The sequence below is a fragment of the Geospiza fortis genome, unplaced genomic scaffold (genome assembly GCF_000277835.1).
Source record: "Geospiza fortis unplaced genomic scaffold, GeoFor_1.0 scaffold75, whole genome shotgun sequence".
Classification (NCBI taxonomy): Eukaryota; Metazoa; Chordata; class Aves; order Passeriformes; family Thraupidae; genus Geospiza; species Geospiza fortis.
In genome coordinates this window covers 3,567,100-3,588,792 of record NW_005054360.1, presented here as the reverse complement: position 1 = coordinate 3,588,792, position 21,693 = coordinate 3,567,100, and the positions used below count along the sequence as shown (strand labels likewise).

General features: G+C 40.7%; 1 protein-coding gene across 1 annotated transcript in view; it reads left to right on the top strand.

Annotated features, from left to right (window-relative positions):
• NRP1 (neuropilin 1) overlaps positions 1-21,693 on the top strand; it is an 85,279-nt gene that overhangs the window by 58,250 nt on the left and 5,336 nt on the right. Inside the window, exons 9-14 of the mRNA XM_031059310.1 lie at positions 2,340-2,484; positions 5,398-5,502; positions 8,466-8,525; positions 15,669-15,800; positions 19,548-19,822; positions 20,308-20,401. Of these exons, the coding sequence (XP_030915170.1) occupies positions 2,340-2,484; positions 5,398-5,502; positions 8,466-8,525; positions 15,669-15,800; positions 19,548-19,822; positions 20,308-20,401 (811 nt within the window). The remainder of the gene's footprint in view (positions 1-2,339; positions 2,485-5,397; positions 5,503-8,465; positions 8,526-15,668; positions 15,801-19,547; positions 19,823-20,307; positions 20,402-21,693) is intronic.

Genomic DNA, 21,693 nt, shown 5'->3' with positions numbered 1-21,693 from the left:
ACAAATCATCAAATAACCATGCAGAACTCCATTTCAAGATCCAATTTGTATTTCTTGTCCATGGGCTTGCTTACTCAAGCTTACTCCATAAAGTCAGCTTTCTCTTTCCTGCTTCTTTCCTCCTTCCGCTTTTTATGGGGGTGGGATGAGTTGTTTTGTGAGAGTTTTTTGCTGTTGTTTTTACAGTTCCTCTCATCATTTCTGGTACAAGAAACTTCAGAACACCCTGCCATTTGGAACATCCTTTTAAAATTTTTCTGCAATGTTTATTTTGATTTTAAAATAGGCAGATTTTTTTCTGCTCACCATCTTAGCTCCTCTTTTGTTTAACTATTATTTATTATACCTTATCTTTGTAGTGGAGTACAGAAATTTGTGACATAGCTTGTATAAAGGACACTCACAAAGTGAAGTTTTGCTGTACACTCCTCTCTCCTCTCCCACAAAGAGTATCAGTATGTGTTTTAAATGAACAGTCAAAATTGAATCACAGGCAGCTCTGCTCTACAAAGGACAGTGATTCAATGTAATTCTAGATGCCTATTGAATCCTAATGTCTATGTGTCAGTACTCCATAGTGATGTCTTTTATAAATCAGTTTTCATTATTATATGTTGCTATTAAGACTACTATTAAAAAAGGGAGCAAGGATTCCTCAGATACATGTGTCTGTCTACTTTTTAAACATAAAATGGCATTCATTCTTTTTCATATAGTAGGTAGCTTTTCTGATCATTTGCACTATATTGTTATTCAAATATAATAATATGTAATTCCATGTCAATTAGATCTGACAGGCCCTCTACACATGAATTTGTGACAACTGTCTTCCAAGCACTGACAGTACACTGGGTCAGCCAGTGTCCCTTGAAGCTACCTTGGAGGTGCAATTTCCCTAGGAAGTAGGAGAAGCGGCATTGATGTTAAAATTTTTTTTTTTGTTTAGTTCTTCACAGTCTCCCATCACCATTGGTTTTTGGAACTGGCACTCTGCAAACAGTGGCTGGAAGGATTGTGATCATAATGCAGAGGTGTACAGTAAAAATAAGGAAGGCTTTTAGAACTGCACTGAAAATCCAAGAAGCAATCAGGATTACCTGTGCTTGTTTTCTCCCTTAGGAATCAGCCAGCATTTCCCATGGCCTCTGTTTTCTCTGCTACAGATGAATAGAAGGAATTCATTGCAGGTTGGGTTTTGTTCCCATCCAAAATGAAGGGCATCTGATGGTTTCTTCCTGAAGAATTATTCCAGTTTCACAGCAATATCTTAGAAGTATCTTATGGAAGCACTTCCAATCTTAAATTTGAACTGCAGTTCAGAGATGTTTTTTGGAGTTTTGCCATTTCACTAATTCATGGAAAATGTGAAAATACTTTTACTTCATTGTTATATGCATTTCCATATTTTGTGCTTTAAAGGCTTTTGTACATTATATTCTGAAGGCATTTTTTGCTATGAAATAGGCATTTTTTGCTTTTTGCCTGTCTTGGGCTATGAAGCTTTCATGCCAAGGACCATTTCTTTGTTCAGTTGATTCCTTCTAAGGACTGCTCATCTACATGGAGGCACTTGAGGCATTGCTGTAAGTCCAAATTATAATGTGTTCTATATGCAAAAGATTAGTGAAAAGGAGAAACTGAAGGTATCAAAGAAATGCCATTGAGAGTTGTATTATGTCTGAAGAACCCAAAGTGTGATTCAGAGATGAGATTTTTTGTCTGAAATGTACATTTGCTGACCTGCCTTGCCTGTTGGATTATATTGAAGTTTTGTCAGGAAGCAGCTTTTTTCCCTTTCTTCTAATTCTTCTTCAATAGCTGGCTCACTGGAAGAACTCTTGCAGCTACTGCTCCTGAAGTTTAATTTATGCCTTTTGAAATAGCTACAACTTGTGAAGCTCTGTCACTGGGGGAAATCAGATTGAAATTTTCTCTTGAATAGTTGGATTATTATTGTAACCACTTAAAAGGTGACAGGATCTTCACCTCAGCCATTTTTTTTCCCTGAGAAGTGTTGGAAATGTCACCCAGTTAAACCTCAGATCAGAGCGTCATTTAAAAACATGTCTCATTAAACACTCAGCTCTTGTTATGACCCTGATGGATTAGTTGCTACTGAGTTTATGAAAAATGAAATGCATTACTTTTCCGAGAAGCTTTAACAATGTATTTTCCATTCTCATTTAGGATAGGAATGCCTGACACTTACTAAGCCGTTAGAATATGGCCTACGGCTCACCTAATTCAAAGGCTGCAGAATGAAGGAAAAAAGATGAGTGTGGAAAATAGACTTTTCTTTTCTTTCTTTTTTAACCAGTAGCATTTGTCATGCTTTGCAGACTTTTGAAGGCAACACCAACTACGACACGCCTGAGCTGCGGACTTTTGAACCTGTATCGACACGATTCATACGCGTCTACCCTGAGAGAGCCACGCACGGGGGGCTGGGGCTGCGAATGGAGCTGCTGGGCTGTGAACTCGAAGGTAATTGCTCTGCTAGAAATGAATGCACTTTATTATTTTCATAAATACATTCTCTTCTTGGTCTGCTGCTGAAGACTGCTGTGTCTGCACAGGCAGCACATCGGACTCTCGCTTCCATGACTGCCATTAGTGCTGGTTCTTGGCCTATTCAGCTCCTCTCTGCAACATTTGAATGTGCCCAAGGCACAATTATTATTCTTTTTCCCATTCCTTTGTTGAATCACAGTGATATTCTCCACATGGTTTTCTATTCCCTTAAGCATCCTTATGATTATACTTTTGAGAATCATAGAGCTATTAGGAGAGAATAAAGACAGGAACTTAAATTTTATGTTACCATGATACAACCCTGGAGGAGATGTTTTCCGAGAATGCAGAGGGAGCTTTGCACTAAATATAGTAATTACATCCCTCTATCCTTCAAAGGACCTGAAAGTCACACCACAAACTATGGTAGGCAAAGATCACTTGACTGGACAGTGTCTGTGGTGTTACTTTTAGGGGCTAAAGGGGGCCTCTTTGTGCTTTACTAAGCTTTAATATTGCAAGAATATGTAGAAGATGAAAGAGCAGGAAAAGCAAAGTTTAGACATTTGTCCTTGGACTGTGACATGAAGTCTGCTTTGATTTTTGTTGTATAAACATAATTATTTAACTTCATAGATAACTACAGAAAACACTATGTGAATTTAACAATTTTATCTGGTGGATGATGACACAGTGGTGAGGCTTATAAACCACACAGCTTAAAAATACAGAAAAACAAACCACATTATTTGGGTTTCATATGACACCTCTTATAGAAGCAGCTGAACCCAAGATGAATGGAAACAACTCCTCTACCTCCATTTCTTTCTCACCATTTCTCCCCCAAGAGGGAAGTGTGGGAGGCATTTGCTGTGAGAACTGATGAGTTCTGTGTTGTTTTTTTTTTTAGTTTAGTGATTGAATTAGTATGATTTTACTTGGCCCGGAAAGTGGGGAGGCTGGAAATACTTCTTAGTTCCCGCAGGAAGTCCTCATTTCCTGTGGGAATACTTAGTTCCTGCAGACTATTGTGCTACTTGCTCAGAAAAAAAGAAAACCCAGCACCTGCCTTATGTAAACTCACAACCTCTGGGCAAAGCCCTTCAGCCACAGGGCTCCTGTAGCCACCCAGCCATCCAGGAGTGAGTCTTGGACCACCTCACAAGAATGTATTGCTCAAGTGAGATGGAGGACCCTTTGCTTTTAGGCAAACTTAAACAGCAAGGACATTTTCATTTTTCCACTGGGACACATCTTTTCACATTTTTTCTTTCTGCTGTGGTATACTTTTGATGTATGCTCACCTGTAGGTCACCCATGGACAGGTGAGGTCAGTTCCCATTTGCCTGTGGGAGAAGCACAATAATTCTTAATGTTGTATAATTGCATGTTAAGGAGAGAGTTGAATGAAGTCACTTGAGATTTACTGAGCAAGAAAAGAGTTGAGATGAGAAAAGAGGCATGGAGGTTGGCACAGTGAGGAGTAGAAATCAGCTCTCCAGCAGTAATGAGCAAGGGCAAGTTCTGTGTGCTTGAAGCATCCCAGGGGGGCATACATGAAATGAAGGCAGAGATGCAGGCAAGCTTGAGGCTATACAGGGACACAAAGATCAAGATAAGAAACTTAACTGGATGTAGAAAGCTAGAGGGATCCCCCAGAAGGGTTTTTATAGCAATGTGGGTAACAAATGTTCTGCATAATTCATAATAGGTACAGAACTGTTTCTTTAACTAGGTAGGATTGAACCTGTAAAGCATAAGTCAGGGTCCTAAAGAGGCATGTTTTATCCCATAATATAGCTACTTCAAAAACTACCACCTCTCCTGACATTTTCAAGCCAAGAAAATGTGGCAAATGGATGCTGAGGGCAGTAGAGGGAAAAGAAGAATCTGCAAAAGACATACATTATTGCATAGCCTATAGTGAGTGAAAAAGATTGCTGATGAAAATAACAGTAAGAGAGAAGAGACAAAAGCTTGGATCACATTCCAGGAGTGCTTATCTTAAGCCAGGGAACTATACATGTGGCATGAAACACAAACTTAAATGTAGCACCAAGTCTCTGCGTTCTGATTTTCCAGGTGTTGTGTGCTTTGCAGATTCTGGGCTATGTGTTTTCTGGCATCTTACACAAACCTGAAGCTTTTAACTGTAATAACAAGGTTCAGACATTTACTGGTTAGGCAGCAGCTACAGGAAAGTCATCACCAGTGAGAAGCAGGCAGGTGGCCGGGAGGGATGTCTGACATCATTGATGTCTTATTTATTTATAACTTCAACAAAAAACAAAAGAAACGCCTTCCTTGTGTCCTCATTGAGCACAAAATGGTTCCACATCACACTGCCTTCCTGCTGCTGTTAGCAGAACCATGCTCAGACATTTCCTCTCTTATGTGTGCTCTGCAGAGAGGTTTCTTCAGCAGAGCATTGGGTGCTAGAGAATTACCACCCTGAGCATGGACCCCCCCTGCTCCTCTGTGCAGGCCCACTCCCTGGGACTTCACAAAGCAATAAAATTATGGGGTCTCTACCCCACACACAACCCTCCAGGACTCTCCTTCTGCCTTGCCAGGCTTTCACTATTCCTTGATAGGAAACAATCACCAGTGAATAGACAGTCTGGGGCTTTTCTGCCCAGCTCTGCTCAGCCCCTCGGTTCAGATATGCCCCAGTGCAGGAGGCAGAGCGGATACTCCCTATTCCAAAGTACAAAAGGTACTCCTCATTCCAAAGAAGTACAAAAGATACTCTCCATTCCAAAGAAGTACTGAGCAACCTGCAAAGTAGAGTTGCTTCAATCCTCAGACACAACGCATGGTTGTTACTCCCAGCAGCAGAATGGTTCTCCAGCTCGTGTTTTAACTGAACAATGGATTTTGTTTCAGCTCCAACTGCTGTCCCTACCGTTTCCGAAGGCAAGCCCGTGGATGAGTGTGATGATGACCAGGCAAACTGTCACAGTGGCACAGGTGATGACTACCAACTGACAGGTGCAGAAACCATCCTCATTCCATTGCAGCTTCATTGTAGCTCATATCCATCACCAGCTTAATGTTTGCACTGATTTAACCACTCAATATTAATGGACATTAGTATGCACTTTGTATTGTTAATGCTGTCAAAACATGGGCATCTGCCTTTTCTATATGACAATACTTTTGATTGTTTTCTCAGCTATGTAATTTTTGAAGCAAATAATAGTGACTAGATGGAAGAGAGGGCAATTTTTTGAGCAGTAATTGTGTCTAATCAAATAGTCTAATCAAATCTTCTAATCAAACTTTCTCTTACTAAGAAGAAAAGCTGGACAATACTCTTGAGATTTATTATCTGAGATTGAAGAACTTGGAATAGTGCTTGGTTTACACATAAGTTTCCTACCTAAAACTTAGTATAGGACTCAAATCTCATTCCCAAATCTTTCCTAGACAGAAACAAAACAGATTTGTTTCATCAAAGTGCACTGCCACATACTCACACTGCCAGAAATATTTCCATGAGCTTCCCTGCCTACACAGCATTACAGCCACAGAGGGGCTGATGTTCTCCAAGCTGCTATCACCAGCAGAAAAGTAGGAGGGGGAGATGTAACATAGACTGCATCTGAAATAGAGGAAGCCTGCTAGGTTTCATATCCTCACACTTCTGCACAGAATCATTAGTTCTTCTAAGACAGCTGACACTGCACCTCTATGATTTTGATCTCTACTTGGAGGTCACTTGTTCCACAAATCTCTGTGTCTGTTTGATTAGATCTATACATCTGCAGTAATTGAGGTTGTTTTTAGATGCAGTGACACAAGTTATTTCATCACTGCTCCCTGATGTGCTTATCTAATAAATGTTTATTGCTTCTTATATCCATGACATAAAATAGCATTAAAATCTGGCAATAGCTGTCCAAAAGGTCATTGGGTGAGCTTAGGTAAGAGATTGGCTTTTTGGAATGAGCCAAGTAGAACATCAGGCAACAGATACAAATGAAAGTGAAATTTCAATATCAAACCCTTTCTGAGCTTGCCAATATCTCCTGTAATTGCACACTGCAAATCATATATTGAAAAAACAATTCTTGAGTGGAAAAGACAGTGCATGGTCACTGTCACTTCTTTTCAAATCAGTGTCTCAGATTAACCTTATTCTTTTTGAAAACAGCCATGAAGGGAGTCTGATAAAATAGTCTGTATTGTGTTAAGGTAACTCAGAAAGCTTTCAATGTTTCTAAACAATGTAATTTATTTATTTATTATTCAGAAAAGAAAGAGGCAGGTCAGGAAATGCTAGAGCTTCCTGCAGAGCCCTACATTGTCTTGCAATGCCCAATAGGTAGAGACATATTGCACATAGAGGAGGCTCAGTCAGGGAAAGCAGACACATCTATGCAAGCACCTTCCATGTTCATAGTCTCTGCACTTCAAGGAGTTCAGGACTCCATCCCACATGTCCCTTAGGGAACATTTATTGAGCAGAAAAAAAACCTTCTGGCAGTTTCTGCAGGTTGTGCTTAGGGGGCAATTTATAATCTCTAAGACAAGGGAACAGCTGCCAACCTTCCTGAGGACCATCTCTTCCAGGGAACTGAATGTTTTTCAGTATTAATATTGAAAATTACTGCATGATCCTCCTACAAAAGTGCAGAAACTTAAGTACAATTTATTTTTACAACACCTAGAAACTCCAGGTAATGCATGCCCCAGTTGTCTGGACATTGGAGAAATGTTGCATTGTACGTATGGTTTTACTTATAAACGCACAGAGCAAAAGGCACAGAACTGATTTTACCAATAAATTAATTGTAAACATTCTTTTATTCCTCCAAACTGCATAGGAGGCAGGTGTGTAAGTCTTGTGGCCCATTAAGGATATCAGGGCAGTGCAGAGGGGATTTCATGAGTGCCTTGCCCTCTCTATCCTGTTCCCAGTGCAAGTGTGGTGCCACTGCAGAGTCGCTGCCCTGACAGCACTTGCACATATGTGAGTGCCACAGTGAGGCCTCCCTGGCAATTAACTCTAATTATGCTGTAGGCCAAATTCCTTCCTGCTCTATTTGGACCCCATACAGAGCTACTCCATTTGCGTGGTTTATAGCATTTCCCATCAGATCATTCCCACAAACATAAAGCTGATGCAGCTTGGGCATTCATTCTCATTGGAAGTCATCATAGTCCTCCTTTCTATAATGCTTTAAGCACTTGCTTGCTGGAGAAAAGAAAAACAGGAGTCATTGACTGGTAATCAGCACCCCACCGTGCATTTATAATTGTACTAATTTCCTTTTTGTTTCCTTATGAATATGAGGCTTGCTTTAAAAAGTCAAGTATTTTAAAAATATCAATTAGTAAGCCTAGGAGAGGGCCATGACCCCACTCACCTCTTGTTTATCTGCATGAAGAAAAGGACAAAGGGGAAGTCCTTAATTCTTCCTTCACTTTGAGACAGAAGTGAAACCTACCTTAGACTAGATCCTAAAGTCTAGCAGTTTCCATGCACCTCTTCTGTGAGCTGGTCTCACAACACAGCTACAAAACAACTTAAAGGGAGCCCCAACCTCACATCCCTGCTATGAGAAACAGCAGGTCATGGGTAAATGAACAAAACAGTGACTCTTAGGAGGTGTCATGAAGACCAGCTGCTCACTTCCCATGTGATTTGGAGCAAATCAGTGTCTATAAATCAAGGACGGTCACAGGGATATGTTGAGGATGATTTAGTTGGTGTTTGCAAGGACTCCAAAGATACACAGCTTTATTTAATGAACAGTTCTTGTGGGGCTTTTTTGATAAAGAAAACCAGATTTTTAATGTTATATTTTCATGCTTAAGCTTGCATACTCAGTTACCTACATGTCTAATAAAGACAGTAATATTTCAGGTTTATATATAGGTTATTCCTAATGACTGCTGTGTCCTTTCTTGTGTCACATGTATCATGATACGCATAATTTCTTTTCCAGGTGGAACTACAGTGCTGAATACAGAAAAGCCAACAGTAATTGACAATACATTACAACCAGGTAAAAAAAAATTCTTATTAAAACCACAATAAATTCCATACCCAAATTTCATGCCAGACACAAAATAATGAATTGCAGCACTTCCTGACTTACCATTCCTTGAAGTCTCTGAAGTAAAGAAGCATCTGGTCTCTTAGCTCTGTACAGTAAATATTTTATTCCTTTCATCCACATGTAGATACAGCAGAGAACAAGATTTCCTTCTGCATCAGCAAATGCCAAGTGCTGACAAAATTAAACTAACTTAATCACACAGTGCACTGTTTAAATGTGGCATGTCAGTGACACAAAGTGTGTTTGCAAACTCCAGGAAAACAAAAACAGCCACACAGGCCTACTCGCTATTTATATCCATGGTTTTACAAAACTAAGACAAGTAAAGTTTGCCAGTTTTTTCCAGCAGGGAGCTGGCAGTTCTACAATATTGTTTTCTAGCAAGTTTTCTTGAAACAGGGTTACATAAACTGCTACCATGAACTTGAAAAGGGAAAACCAAGTTGTCACTGGCAGCAGGTCCTTGTTACTTAATACAATAGCTAGAAGCTTTTAAATTCCTTAGTTTGCTGCTTCCTCAGCTTTCATACCATTTTTTTAATATCCTGTACAATTTACTGGGAGTGGGGGAGAGGATGGATTTGGGCAGAAAACCCAAACTCCAAAAACTATAAGCACTGGTTAAAAATCCTTTGCATCAATAATTGTGGGGCGGTAAAGGGGTCAGTTTTCAGTTACTCCCATTTCCTCCATTAAAGCACAGTCAGGCACAGTCTTGCAAGTGATTTATTAACAGGGTGGGTAAATGTTTATCATTGTTTCCTCAACCATGTGACACAATCCACTCTTGCTTCAAGTGAAAGAAAGGGACTAATAATGTAAAAAAATTCCTAAAGGACACTTATGGTGTTGATCTGATTAAGAAATAGAGCTGACTTAGCTCAGACTTTGTTCCCACTCTCGGCCTCTGCATTCAGATATTGCAGAGTCCAATGCTTTTACTCTCCTCAAAATTTGTCTCCAGGGTCACGCAATTGGCTAAGTCAGCATACACTATTTTTACCTCTGCCCTGCTTTATGAGCAGAGGCAAATCGTGGAGCACCAGTGCAATGAGAAACACAACAGTGAGCCAATCCCCCCTGTTGGGACACCTCCACCCTGCTCTTCACAGTCAGTGCTGCTGAAGGGCTGGATGGCTGCTGCTCATCTCACAGTTCTGCAAAGGGGTTGGGGATGCAGAGGAGGAAAAGATTCTGTGCTCTGGATTTAGAGCAAAGCATTTTCATTTTTATGTCTGAAATTATCTGTTAGGTTTCTATTTTGATGACGTTAAGAATTTTTAAACAGTTTTTTAAACAATTTTCTTGCATTTAAACAAATTGCAAATTTAGCCAGTGCCTCTGTGCAGTGCAGTTTCACTCCCTCCCCAGCAGTGCCAGCTGCTTTGCAGTTTGTGTTCAATCCCCTTGGCTTGGGTGGGACTCTCCAGTAACAGCCTGACTGTTACTACCAGAGATTAAGATATCCTCATTTTCTGTCCTTACTTCCCTCCTGCACCACCTTTGCTTACTCTGTGATGTGCCAAGTTTTTTCTCTATTAAAAGAGTTTCTGAGGCTCTGTTCAGAGCATGCCAATGTTACTTCCCTGCATTGTGCTCATAGGAACCATTTCCTTCCAGGGAATAAGGGACGAGTTCACATCCCAAACTCCAGGCTCCCACATGGCAGCACATTACAAAGATCATAGATAGAGATCAGCCAGACGCTAATAAATAAGAATAAGGTTTCCAGAATTTCCAGTTTAAGACATAAAGGTTTCCAGCTGCCTCATAATCCCTCACTGAAAACCAGCCAAAAACTCCCAAAAAACGGGCAGATAGAAATTTCCCTCAGCATGGGGAAGCCCCTCCTGGCCTGGAGGTGGTATAAACATTTCCCTCTGCTGAAGGGACGTGGCTGGACCCAAGTGCCACAGTGAAACACAGGGAGCAGGGGCTGTGCAGTCAGGAGGGAATCTGCCCTGTCAGCCACAAATAACATGGTTTAAACTGCCCTTGAAGTTCCAGGGCTGCTTGGGGGCCCCTGGCCCTCTGCTGCCTGAGTATAAGTGCACTCTTTCAGCTCTTCTCAGGCTCAACAAGGTAGGAATTTAACACATCAAGGACTGAGCCTTCTGCTTTGGCCTTAATTTCCTTTAAAGCCCAGTTTACCTTAAGATGTTAACGCACCATGAGGTAATTGAGGAGCTCCAAGCCAAGGAGCTATTCCAGATCAGTTGCAGTTTGCAGGCTCCAGCGGGTGACTGTGCATCAGGTACATGGTGCCAGTGGTGGCCACAGCAGCTTGTGCCACAGTGCCTGGGGACACAGACTGACCAGCCCTCTCAGCAGCAGCACGTGCCATGGCACAGGTACTCTGCAGTAGGTGCCAGCAGCACGTACCGCTGTCCTTCTGCCTGCATTCCAGCCTGCAGATATCCCTAATCTTGTTATCCCAGACTAACGTGCTTGTGTGTGTCAAAGCCTGAGATTATCCTATTCCAACCAGCTTTCATACACCATGGAAACAGTTAAGAGCAAATAGCTGGAAAGCCTCTGTGTATAAACAAACAGTTCCATCAAGGAGACGTTTACATTTCATTTCAAGGAGATTCAATTGAAAGAAAATAAAAAGAATCACGATTTCAAACTGCTAAAAATGTTTAAAGGTTTGGATTTTTATTTTTTATTTAAGAGAGGATCTACTTTCCTCCTCAGACTTAAAAAGATGTCTTTCACAAATCCATCTGTCAAGGTAAATACCTCCGTTCTCAGCCCTAAGACTTTCTAACATCTAGTCGTTTTTGAACACATATTTTTAAATTCTAAAGGACTATTTGAAATGCTTGTCTCTTAGCTATTTACATACAGAGCAAGCTGTTAATTTACATTACGTGCTCTCAGTGTGTAATCTGAGTCCTTTGTAAAGAAGAGTGTTCTGAGAAGCACCTTGTTTTTCACACATGTAATAGCTATGTTAGAAAAAATATAACTAAAAAATCTTGAAGTTAAAATCTCTGCTAAAAATAATTTAAAGGTAGAATAGGTCTGATTCCCATTTATGCTGGAGCAACTTTGTATCAGTAAAGGGATATTAAGGCTGTTAAATTATCATTTACTATCATTTAAGGTAATTCTGTGCTGCCAGCATAAATGATATAAAAATGCAAATACAAATCAGACCAAATATACTACTTTGAAGTGGTCCAAATTATGTGTGTAATTTCCTATTTTAATGTTGATTTACCCTTTGGCAAGAGCATCTTAGCATTTTCATATCATTTTCAATGCCATCATGCTTCTTCTTGCCTCTTGTTGAAGGAGTTATAAAAATATGTCAAAGTCTGTGGGCCACGAAAGATTAATGGACTTGCAAGAAACTCACTCAACTAGATTTTCAAATTACTTTCTTGTTCATGTGCAGTAATGGTCCCAGCTGTGAGCAAGATGTGGTCAAAAAGTACAGCTGTTGGTTATTCTTTGAGAGGATAAATCTGTTTTAATTCAGTATCACGTACCCTACATTTTGAAAAAGGCATATGGGATTTCGTCACACCTCCCTCTCAGATTCTCATCTGAACTGCTTCTATTTGATTACATAATAGCTGGTTTTCTTTGTCCTCTCCATACACACAAACCCAGAGATCAATCACCTATTGGCAGGAGAATTATCCTAGCATGGGAATGGGCCAGCAATGCAGAGGGAGCCCAACAATTGCTACTCGTCCCGAGTTCCCTTCCTTCCACCAGAGCTGCCAAGCTATAGTTCAAGGACAAAGAAGAGGACAGATTGCCTGCAGTTTGCTGTGAGCTACTGTAGCAGCCCCCTGGGACCTTTAATAGAAGGGCTGAACTAGCCTGTCTTTTCTGGGGCAGATCCATTGTCCATACTGAACCATAATGAACCTATCTTGATGCTACAAGTGTCCATTATTAATTGGCTAGCAGGCCTATTTTCCCTTTTTATGAGTCCCTGGCAGAAGCACTGGAAGAGACATAAGAATAGGCAATAAGAGATGGCATGTTTAAGAAGCTCATAAAATAAGAGCGCTCTGAAATGCCTTGCCTTTGACCTTCAATCCCATTGCTGTGATTGTCTAAGGAACATAGTAACACAATAACTTCTGAGAAAACAACAGGAACCTAGCAAGAAACAGCTAACTGCATGCAGGTTACTGGTCAAATTCTCCTCAGTTTCAGTGGATTCTACTTCTGCACGGAAAACAAGTTCATTTTTATGCTGCACCATGCTGTCTCTGAGTCTGAAGCCAAGGAACACAGGCATGGCCAAAGCATATCAGACTTAGGCTCTTCGCCAATTTCCTGGACTATATATTTCAAATGAAAGTGGAAGAAAGTATTTATTAGATGGAGCTGTGAAATTTAGCTCTGTTTTGAAACTCTCCTTCTGATCCCAGTGTTCAGAACTGTCATCAGAGCGTGAAGTAAAAGACTTTTGTCACTTCCTGAACTTTAGAATTAACTATTAAATTCTGGATGTTTTCCTTGTCCACGTCAATGTCCAGTTCTCTTTGAATTGTGTTCAATCTTAGCAGCATTCAAGAGAGCAAGTACCACTCACATCATATGAGAATTTTTTTCCTTTGATCCACATTGAGCTTCACTGGGTATCTCACATTACTTAGGCTGTGAAATGGAGAAACCAGAATATTGTTCTTTTCTGAGTCTCTGGATTCATCATTCATTTACATACTTCTCCTATGTATTCTGCAATTTATTTTTATTCAGAGTTGAACAGTACCAGTCCTGTCTTTGTCCTCTGTGTTCATTTCTGCTGTGTGGTATCTTCAGATGGATGTGATCTATCTACCACTGTTCTCCTTTCTTGTGGTTTGAATACCACACAGGCTATCAGTACTTTGCATGATATAATCCTTTGGGACTAATAAGATTAATTTTGTTCCACATTTTCTAAAACCTTTTCTAAAGTTCTGTCTCATGGCTCTGATGTCAAAGACATGCAATATAGCTCTCCCTGGGCCTCCTTGACAATGAAAGGCTATTTGTCACAATCTTAAAACTCTTTAATTCATTGCAATGTCATTCTCTTTCCTTTAAAACCCCCCTTGATTTTCAGATGTCCCCTTTTGGGCAATATGTCTTTGATCATGGCCCCATTGTCTAGGAAAAAAAAAAAAAAACTAATACACTGATGAAAGAGACAGAATTCCAGGATTGCCTTTCTGCACTCATGTGTGCATAGACTGACTTCTGCTTCTTCAGAATTTTGGGTGCAAAGAGAGATTATTCACCACAATCTGCTTTTTTCCTAGAAAGGGCTAGGGTGCTCCAGGAAACATCTTTCCTCCACATTGAATTCCTGTGCCAAACATTATCTGTTGAATTCATTTGTTCCCAACTAGGATGCTGCATTCGTGACAATGTGGAGTAGACCCCTCTGGAGGCCAGCAGGAGAGAGGGGGGAGGCAGAAGGGATGGGGAAGATGAAAGCAAGGAGTGAAGAATGAGGGCTCAGTGCAGACAGACACCACAGCACAACCAAGGGAGGCACTGACAGGCAGAGCAGAGGGGCGGGAGCTGCCACAGGCTCAGATGTCTCTGCTGACAGAGTGAAATTTTCTAGGGGCCAGAGGGGAGAGGGCACGGTGGCCACAATGCAGGAATCCAGTGAGTTGAGAAAAAACTGTGTCTGGGAGCAAGGGCCTGCCAAAAATGGACACAGCAGGCAAGGAGAGAATGATAGATGGACCCTTTTTTTATATCCATTCTGTCTCAGCCTACTCACCTGAGGTTTTGTGTGTTAAAATTATTATTCTAGTTTACCTTCCATTAAAATCTGGGTTGTGAGTTCAAAAGCCTAACCAGTCTTCCTTGGCAGCTCAGTACATGCAGGAGGTCTTTGCCTCTTCAGACTGGAAGAGCTCCACCTCAAAGGTCTGGCCAACTGCAGGTCTCAACACAGTTCTCATATTTCTCATTATTTTCCCACAATAAACAAGCACATTCTAAGAGTTGCATTATCTTTCCTGGCTTTTTTTTATTAATAATGGGCAAGAAACACAATTCTTCCCCCAGAGCTGATATTGATGGAAGCATAGAGTCCTTTGTTCTTAGTTCATACTTGCACAAAGCATCTCATTAAAGTAAACCTAAGTTATTCCTTTAATAAGGCATGAGTCATGCCTGAGAAAATACTCCAAGATTTGGTCACATTGCTCTTGGGAGGGTATTGCTCTACTGGGAGTTGTCACTGCTCAAGGTGAGATAAAAGTTCATACCAATGGGGTAGGAACCAAATGCTCAAAAGATTTCAAACTGCTTCTGAAAATAAGAAATGCAAAGGATTTATATGCTATCTTTGTATAATCTTTCAATTGAAATTCCTAGTTCTATTGAAGAAAATAAGCTACTATGTATTAAACCTTTGGGCAGAATTGAAAAGAAGCTGAAAACAAGATGTGATCTCATCCTGACCATAATACCAGACTTCCCTTATTTTACACAGAGCTTGTTTTGAAGCTTATTTTGAGTTCATTTGGCAATCAGCCACATTTGTCCCTTTTCCCTCTCAATTTGTCCATTTCAATGCTGCCATCTTGTGGGCCTGCTTAACTGTCTGGAAGATGCTGAAAAAGTTCCTTATTGAAGCCAAGAACTGTAGACTTCACCAGAAATCCTTTCCTGCCAAGAACATTCCATTAATGTTTCTGATTGTTCTTATTTTTTTCCAAATCTCATTGAGAGTTGCAAATTGTGGCACCATTACAGTGCAGAGATATTGATAACCAGCAAATACATCTGATAAGTAAGCCAGAGCTTTCTTTATGAGTCTTCCATGCTGCAACGCGGTTATCAGATAATGTAGGCAAATCAGAAGAATTAATCTAACCACAGAAAAAAAAATCCCATCATAGGGGTCATAAAGAGACAAGAAGCAACCACATCTTTTACAAAAATTAGTGATTTTTCATGTTTCCCAGGAGGGCTGTTCTTGCTATGGCTTCTCAGAGTCTTGGGAAGGAATAGTTCTGCTAATGGTCAAATGTATGCATTTGTTTTGAAGTGCAAAATCTGAATTATCTGATTAATTACCACATTTCATCCCCCCTGTTCCATCTTTCCTTGCAGAGCCACCACTATACAACTGTGGCTTTGGCTGGGGATCCCAAAAGACTTTGTGCCACTGGGAGCATGACAACCAGGTGGATTTAAGGTGGGCAATCCTGACCAGCAAAACCGGGCCAATTCAAGACCACTCAGGTAATCATGAGTTCATGATGCAGCTATTTCACATGGTATGAGATTGTTCTGTTTAATACCAATGTCTTCCAAAATCACAGGAGAGTGAACTATACCTAAGATACATAAAGTCACAAAGATGGTTCTCTAGTAAACCTAATTCATTACCAGTAATCACAACTGACTGTAATTGTGCTTTCTGCTGGGGAATAAAGATTGCTTCTTGTCAGGAACTGAAGATATTCCCTTCCCCTGACTTGCCTTTGGGTAATCATCACCTGGGATAGAAAAAAATCTGAATGACCAAATATTTTGCAAATTTCGCTGACCAACTAATACAGTCAGTCTGTTAATGACCTCACATTATTCCTGATTGTAGTTACAGGGGCTACCCACCACAGGAAAGTGTTGTATGTGAGTGAAACTTCCCAGATGGGTGTGTTATCGCACCCCTCTCCTTTCCAGCAGGAGCTGGAGATTAGGGCCATCCTCTGCTCACAAACAGTTTTTCAAAAAATATCACGCTGGGGAATTGATTGGTTTGTATTGCAGTAACTAACTCATAGCTCGGCATAATTAGGCAATAAATTTGCTGCAGGCTAGTGGAGAAGGGAGGGCACTGTGTGACCTGCACAGCCTCCTACTTTAGTGTTCTTGCTTGCATTCGTGCAGATTAATCAAATGGGTTGAGATGAATCCCCCTTCCCACTTCTGCTACCCTTTGCTTAATGAGAATGACAAGGAAATTAGACAAAATTGGACTTTTTAAATTCTGAGACATTTTCAATTGAATCTTAAGACAAGTACAGTAGTTTCAGAGGAAAAAAAAACTTGTAATACTTTGACTATAAATGGCATTGTACAAATAAATGGCATCAAATTAACTAAATGCAGTTAGCTGAAGTGAAGGCTGTAATGGTGGAAAAATTGATGTAGAGTAAAGTGAAATGGCTCAGTAGGATCTGACATTGAAAGGAGGTTAAAAGCTATGTTAGCCAGAGACTGACAAAATCTAAAAGGCATGCATAAGTAAAGCTCTAATTAAGAAAATGAAGACAGAGTTCCTGACCTGGCACTACAATAATATTCTGAAAATGAGAGCTATCTGCACTTTGCCATCAAGGATTATAGAGAAAGAACCTGTCTTCAATCAGGAGATGAAGAAATTATATTCTTCAAATGAGATTTTGTTGTTTCCACTGTGCCCTGCTACTACAGAAAACTTATTTGTTCCATGAGCTGTAGCTTTAATAAATCTTAAAGGCAGCCCCTTTTTCTTCTACTGCACTTTCAGTATTTTCCAAAATTCTCCTTGGACTCTAAGGGCACCTTCACTTGCCAGGTTTGTGGCCTGCCTGTCAGAAGGCACAGGGTGAGTGGGGTGGCTGTGAACACAGACCATGAGCAGTCTGAATGGCACTGATGTCCCAAACAAACCCTCAGCTGCACAACAAGGCCACCCTGTGTATTGGGAAAACCACAGTGAGCAACTCCCAGGCGTATCTTTCTCTCAGACACGTGTAAAGCTGAAAAAATACACAGAAGAAATTTCAACAGCAATTGCTTGTAGATGGCAGGATACACTACGTGTCACTTCAAATTATATATCTTGTGATGAAATCTGGCCAGTGTTAGGTCTTCCAACTCAGACAGCCATCCTAATGCTGTGATTATTTTGGTTTTTTCCTCCCTCTGGATTTCCCCATTCTTTGATGAGATTTGCGCACTGTGCTGCTCTGCACAGAAGTGAAGTTAGTTGGAAAGAATGTATAGACATAAGCATACCTGCTCAAGAAGCTGGACAAGATGTTACTGCACAAAGACAGGGGATTAAAAAGCTTAATTTTTTTTTACAATATAACATCATCTTCTCCTCAACATGCATAGTGGGCTGGATACCTCTACTGCTCACAGAAACATCCAAACAAAAGAAAACGTCCCTGTCTCATGTAGGAAGAAGTATGTTCCTTTCTTATTTTTCAGGTCTAGCTACTGGGTTTAACCCACTCCTCTTCATTCCTGGTTCCCATCTCACTACTCTGTCCTTATGCTTACTAGAGTAGCACTGCTCAGATTCCTGTCTTCACTGGTGCACAACTATATCATTGCAATCCAATTATACACTATTTCACATGAAATTCAAGGATGTTATGTATAGGCAAAGACCAATGCTGGCAAAACACCTACCTTCCAAAACATCTTCTTTTGCCTCTTTTTATTTTTCTTTCTTTTGAGTGTCAGTATAAACAATGATATGTATACTTATTTCAGCAAGAGTTGAGAAATAGTATTTTTTATTATTACTTTTATCCTTCCTACTCTCAATGGGATGATGTCAATAAATGCTGACTCCATCCTTTTGTGTGAGTGCATTGCACATGCAATCTATTCTTACAGCCCAGGATGAACTTCATGTTTTTCCACCATGACTCTCTGCAAAGACACTGTTCAAAAGCTGACTGGAATGGATGTGTGGCTGATGTAATTCAGAAGCACATCTCTATAGTCAGTATCTTGCTTAGCAATTTTCTGTTACCAAACTAATCACACTCCCACATGCTTCTCTCTCAGTGTGATTGAGAAAGCAAGTTTCCAAGTTAAGGGTATTAGGTGTTCAGATTTCAATGAGTATGAATCCATTATGCCCTTGAGAAAGCTATAATCAGCTATATAATATACTATAAGCTATAACCTTACTCTTTCAGGAAAAAGGCTCATAAATATATAGAGCCCAACATATTGTTACAAAAATCAAGGGCATAATTCTGACACCGTCTGTGACAATGCTCAGCCTCTATTTGGGAACATGCTTTAAATCTCAGTTCCTGATCTCTGGCCATGGCTGTTCAAAGCCATTTCACCCTTCTCAGTGTTCTTCCCATTCTAATCTTGCCCCCTGAGCACAGATTACTTCAAACAGAATTTTTTTTTAATAACTCTTTGCACAATTAATGTAGAGTAGGCCCCACGGATTTCTCTCTAGACTGATGAACCAGGGATGGCTGTTTTCAGGAGGCACACACTGACTAATGGAGCACATAATGCTGTCTCACCGAACATGCTGGTGCCTCCTTAACAAAAGCAAATGTCTTGTGTCTTTCACATGGTGAGCACATTGTTATGGTTCACCCTTGGCACAAAATATCCCAGTGAAAAGCACAGGAGATGGCCAGAGGAAAGTGTAGAATAACAGAATTGCTTGGGTTGGACAGGACCTTTAAAGGTCATCTACTCCAACCTCCCTGCAGTGACCAGGGACATCTTCAAGCCTGACCTTGAATGTTTCTGGAGATGGTGTGTCTTCTTCCTCTCTGGACAATCTGTGTCAATGATTCACCACCCACCAAATTTCTTCCTTATATCTAGTCTGAATCTACTCTCTTTCAGTTTAAAACAATTACCATTTAGGCTGTCACTATGGGTCCTATTAAAAAGTTTGTCCTCATCTTTGTTGTAAGTCCTCTTTAGTGGCTGAAAGACTGCAATAAGGTCTCTCCAGAACCTCCTCTTCTCCAAGCCGAACAACCCCAACTCTCAGCCTGTCCTCATAGGAGGGGTACTCCAGCACTCTGATCAGCTTTGTGGCCCTCTTCTTAAAGCATATCAGCTTTCCTAGAGCTCCCAAAACAACACACTGACTCTCTTGTTTGTGATGCTTGACCCATCAGCATGGAAAAAAAGCAAAAGATACGGGGTGGTGAGGGGTTCTTATGTTGACAAAGAAAATTAAAGCTGGTGGCTATTCTTAACACAGTCCTTCTGTCACAGTAGGAGATGGCAATTTCCTTTACTCCCAAGCTGATGAGAGCCAGAAAGGCAAAGTGGCGCGCCTGCTGAGCCCCGTGATTTACTCACAGAACTCTGCCCACTGCATGACCTTCTGGTACCACATGTTGGGCGCGCACGTCGGCACCCTCAGGATCAAACTGCGCTACCAGAAGCCTGATGAGTACGACCAAGTGCTGTGGACCCTGAGCGGGCACCAGGCAAACTACTGGAAGGAGGGACGTGTTCTTCTTCACAAGTCTGTGAAACACTATCAGGTGAGCTTGGCTCATCCTCGCTGAGCTACCACGGCCAGGGCCAGCAGCACCTTGCTGGTTGTGTTTTATACACCGCAGTAAATGATGTCACTGAAGGATTTATGTAGACAATATTACACCTAGAGATGAGCTACACTTGCTGTGACTAATAATAGTGAAATATTTCATGGTATCTCAGATTACTGTGACACAAGCACTTTCTTATCACAGGCCAAATAAATACTTTATATATCATTTATCATCAGTCACAAAACTGCCACTTTGCCACAGTTTTGCTGATGTAAAAGTCTTTCATAAAGTCGTGTCAGTACATAATTTACATTTGCCTGTATAAGTTCATAAAGGCAATGCAGATTTTCAGGCCACAATTGAAGCACAAGTATGACTTCAAGTGAAGATGTGTGTTAACAACTAATTAAGAAATCCTGACTGCTGCAGTTGTATGCTAATATGAAAACAATGTGAACTCTATCTTGTTTTTCCAGGTGGTTATTGAGGGAGAAATTGGAAAAGGAACTGGAGGAATTGCTGTGGATGATATTAAAATTGACAATCACATAGCACAAGAGGATTGCCGAAGTAAGTGTGACTAGCAAGAACACAGAGAGTTCTCATCCAAAATATTATTTTGTTTTGATAGCTGTTTTTTTTCTGTGAGAAAGGGATAGATAATTATTAGCTATGTTTCCACTGAAAATATCCTGATTCGGCCCATAACTTCATTAATAGCAAGTACCACTCGTGGCACCTTGGTATGGCAGCAGTTTGAATCAGAATTTGTATCCTACTGACATGGTTACAGCATATTCACAATTTCATGTCTCTCTCTGTATTTCATATTGCTGCCCTCTTTAAATTTCTCTGCTTTTCCTGTTGCAGGACTCTGTTTTACCTAATGCACAAAATCCAATTTTATTTCTTTGCCCCTTTTAGATCACTCACTACAAAGCCTTCTTAATTTTTTTTAAAGGGACATATCAAACCCTTACAGGATAAGCAGACAGGGTGAAAAGGCCCGTGCTCTGTCCTCTGCTGTCCTGTCATTCTGAGTTTGCTGTGGCTCATTTACTGTAGTCGTCAGTTCCCAGACATGTGGGACACAAAGCAATGTTAGGACATGGCCTTTCCCATATCTGAGCCAGGCTATTCCTGCGATGCTCTTTGAGCCCTTTTATTCCTGGCCAGTCTCAAGTTATTCCAGTCACTGCTGATCATATGCACATTGCATACTGCATGTAATTTGGCAGCAGCAGCCCCAGATAAACACAAGCAACAGAACACTGTCCTTCATAGCAGAGATGAAGCAATTACTTTTATATAAAAGAGGGAATAGAGATAGGAACTCTTAGCATTAAGAAGATAAATTTATTCTGTGTGACTTAACAGCACAACTAAGAGCAATAATAGAGGGTGTTCCTCACCTTTTGTAGCTAACATCCTTTTGGGGGTAACATGACAGTCTTCAGCTATGTGGTAATTTCACTGCAGGATGAGGAAACAATCTCTTTTTACCATGTGGTCCAACCCCTGGGGTTTATCAAATGCCACCAGAGTGGCAGCTGGCAGGAAAGGGAGGCAGGACACACTGCTTAGTCCTCCTGCAGTGTCCCCAGTGCCAAGAGAGGTGCTGAGACCACAGTGTCTGCATTTAATTGACTCCAGCATGAGAAAGGAAAATAATTTCTTTCTTACCTCCGTGTTTTGGTTGTTCAAACCAAATGTTGAGCAAAGATTTCTGCCTGAGGGAACTAAACCCAAAAGCTCAGTCTGAAATCCAAGCACAAGTGGTCTTGCTGCAGCCAGTAAAACTATTCTTGTGATTAACTACGCCTGTGCTGATGAAGTGTTATGGAATTGGGCTCCAAAATTGT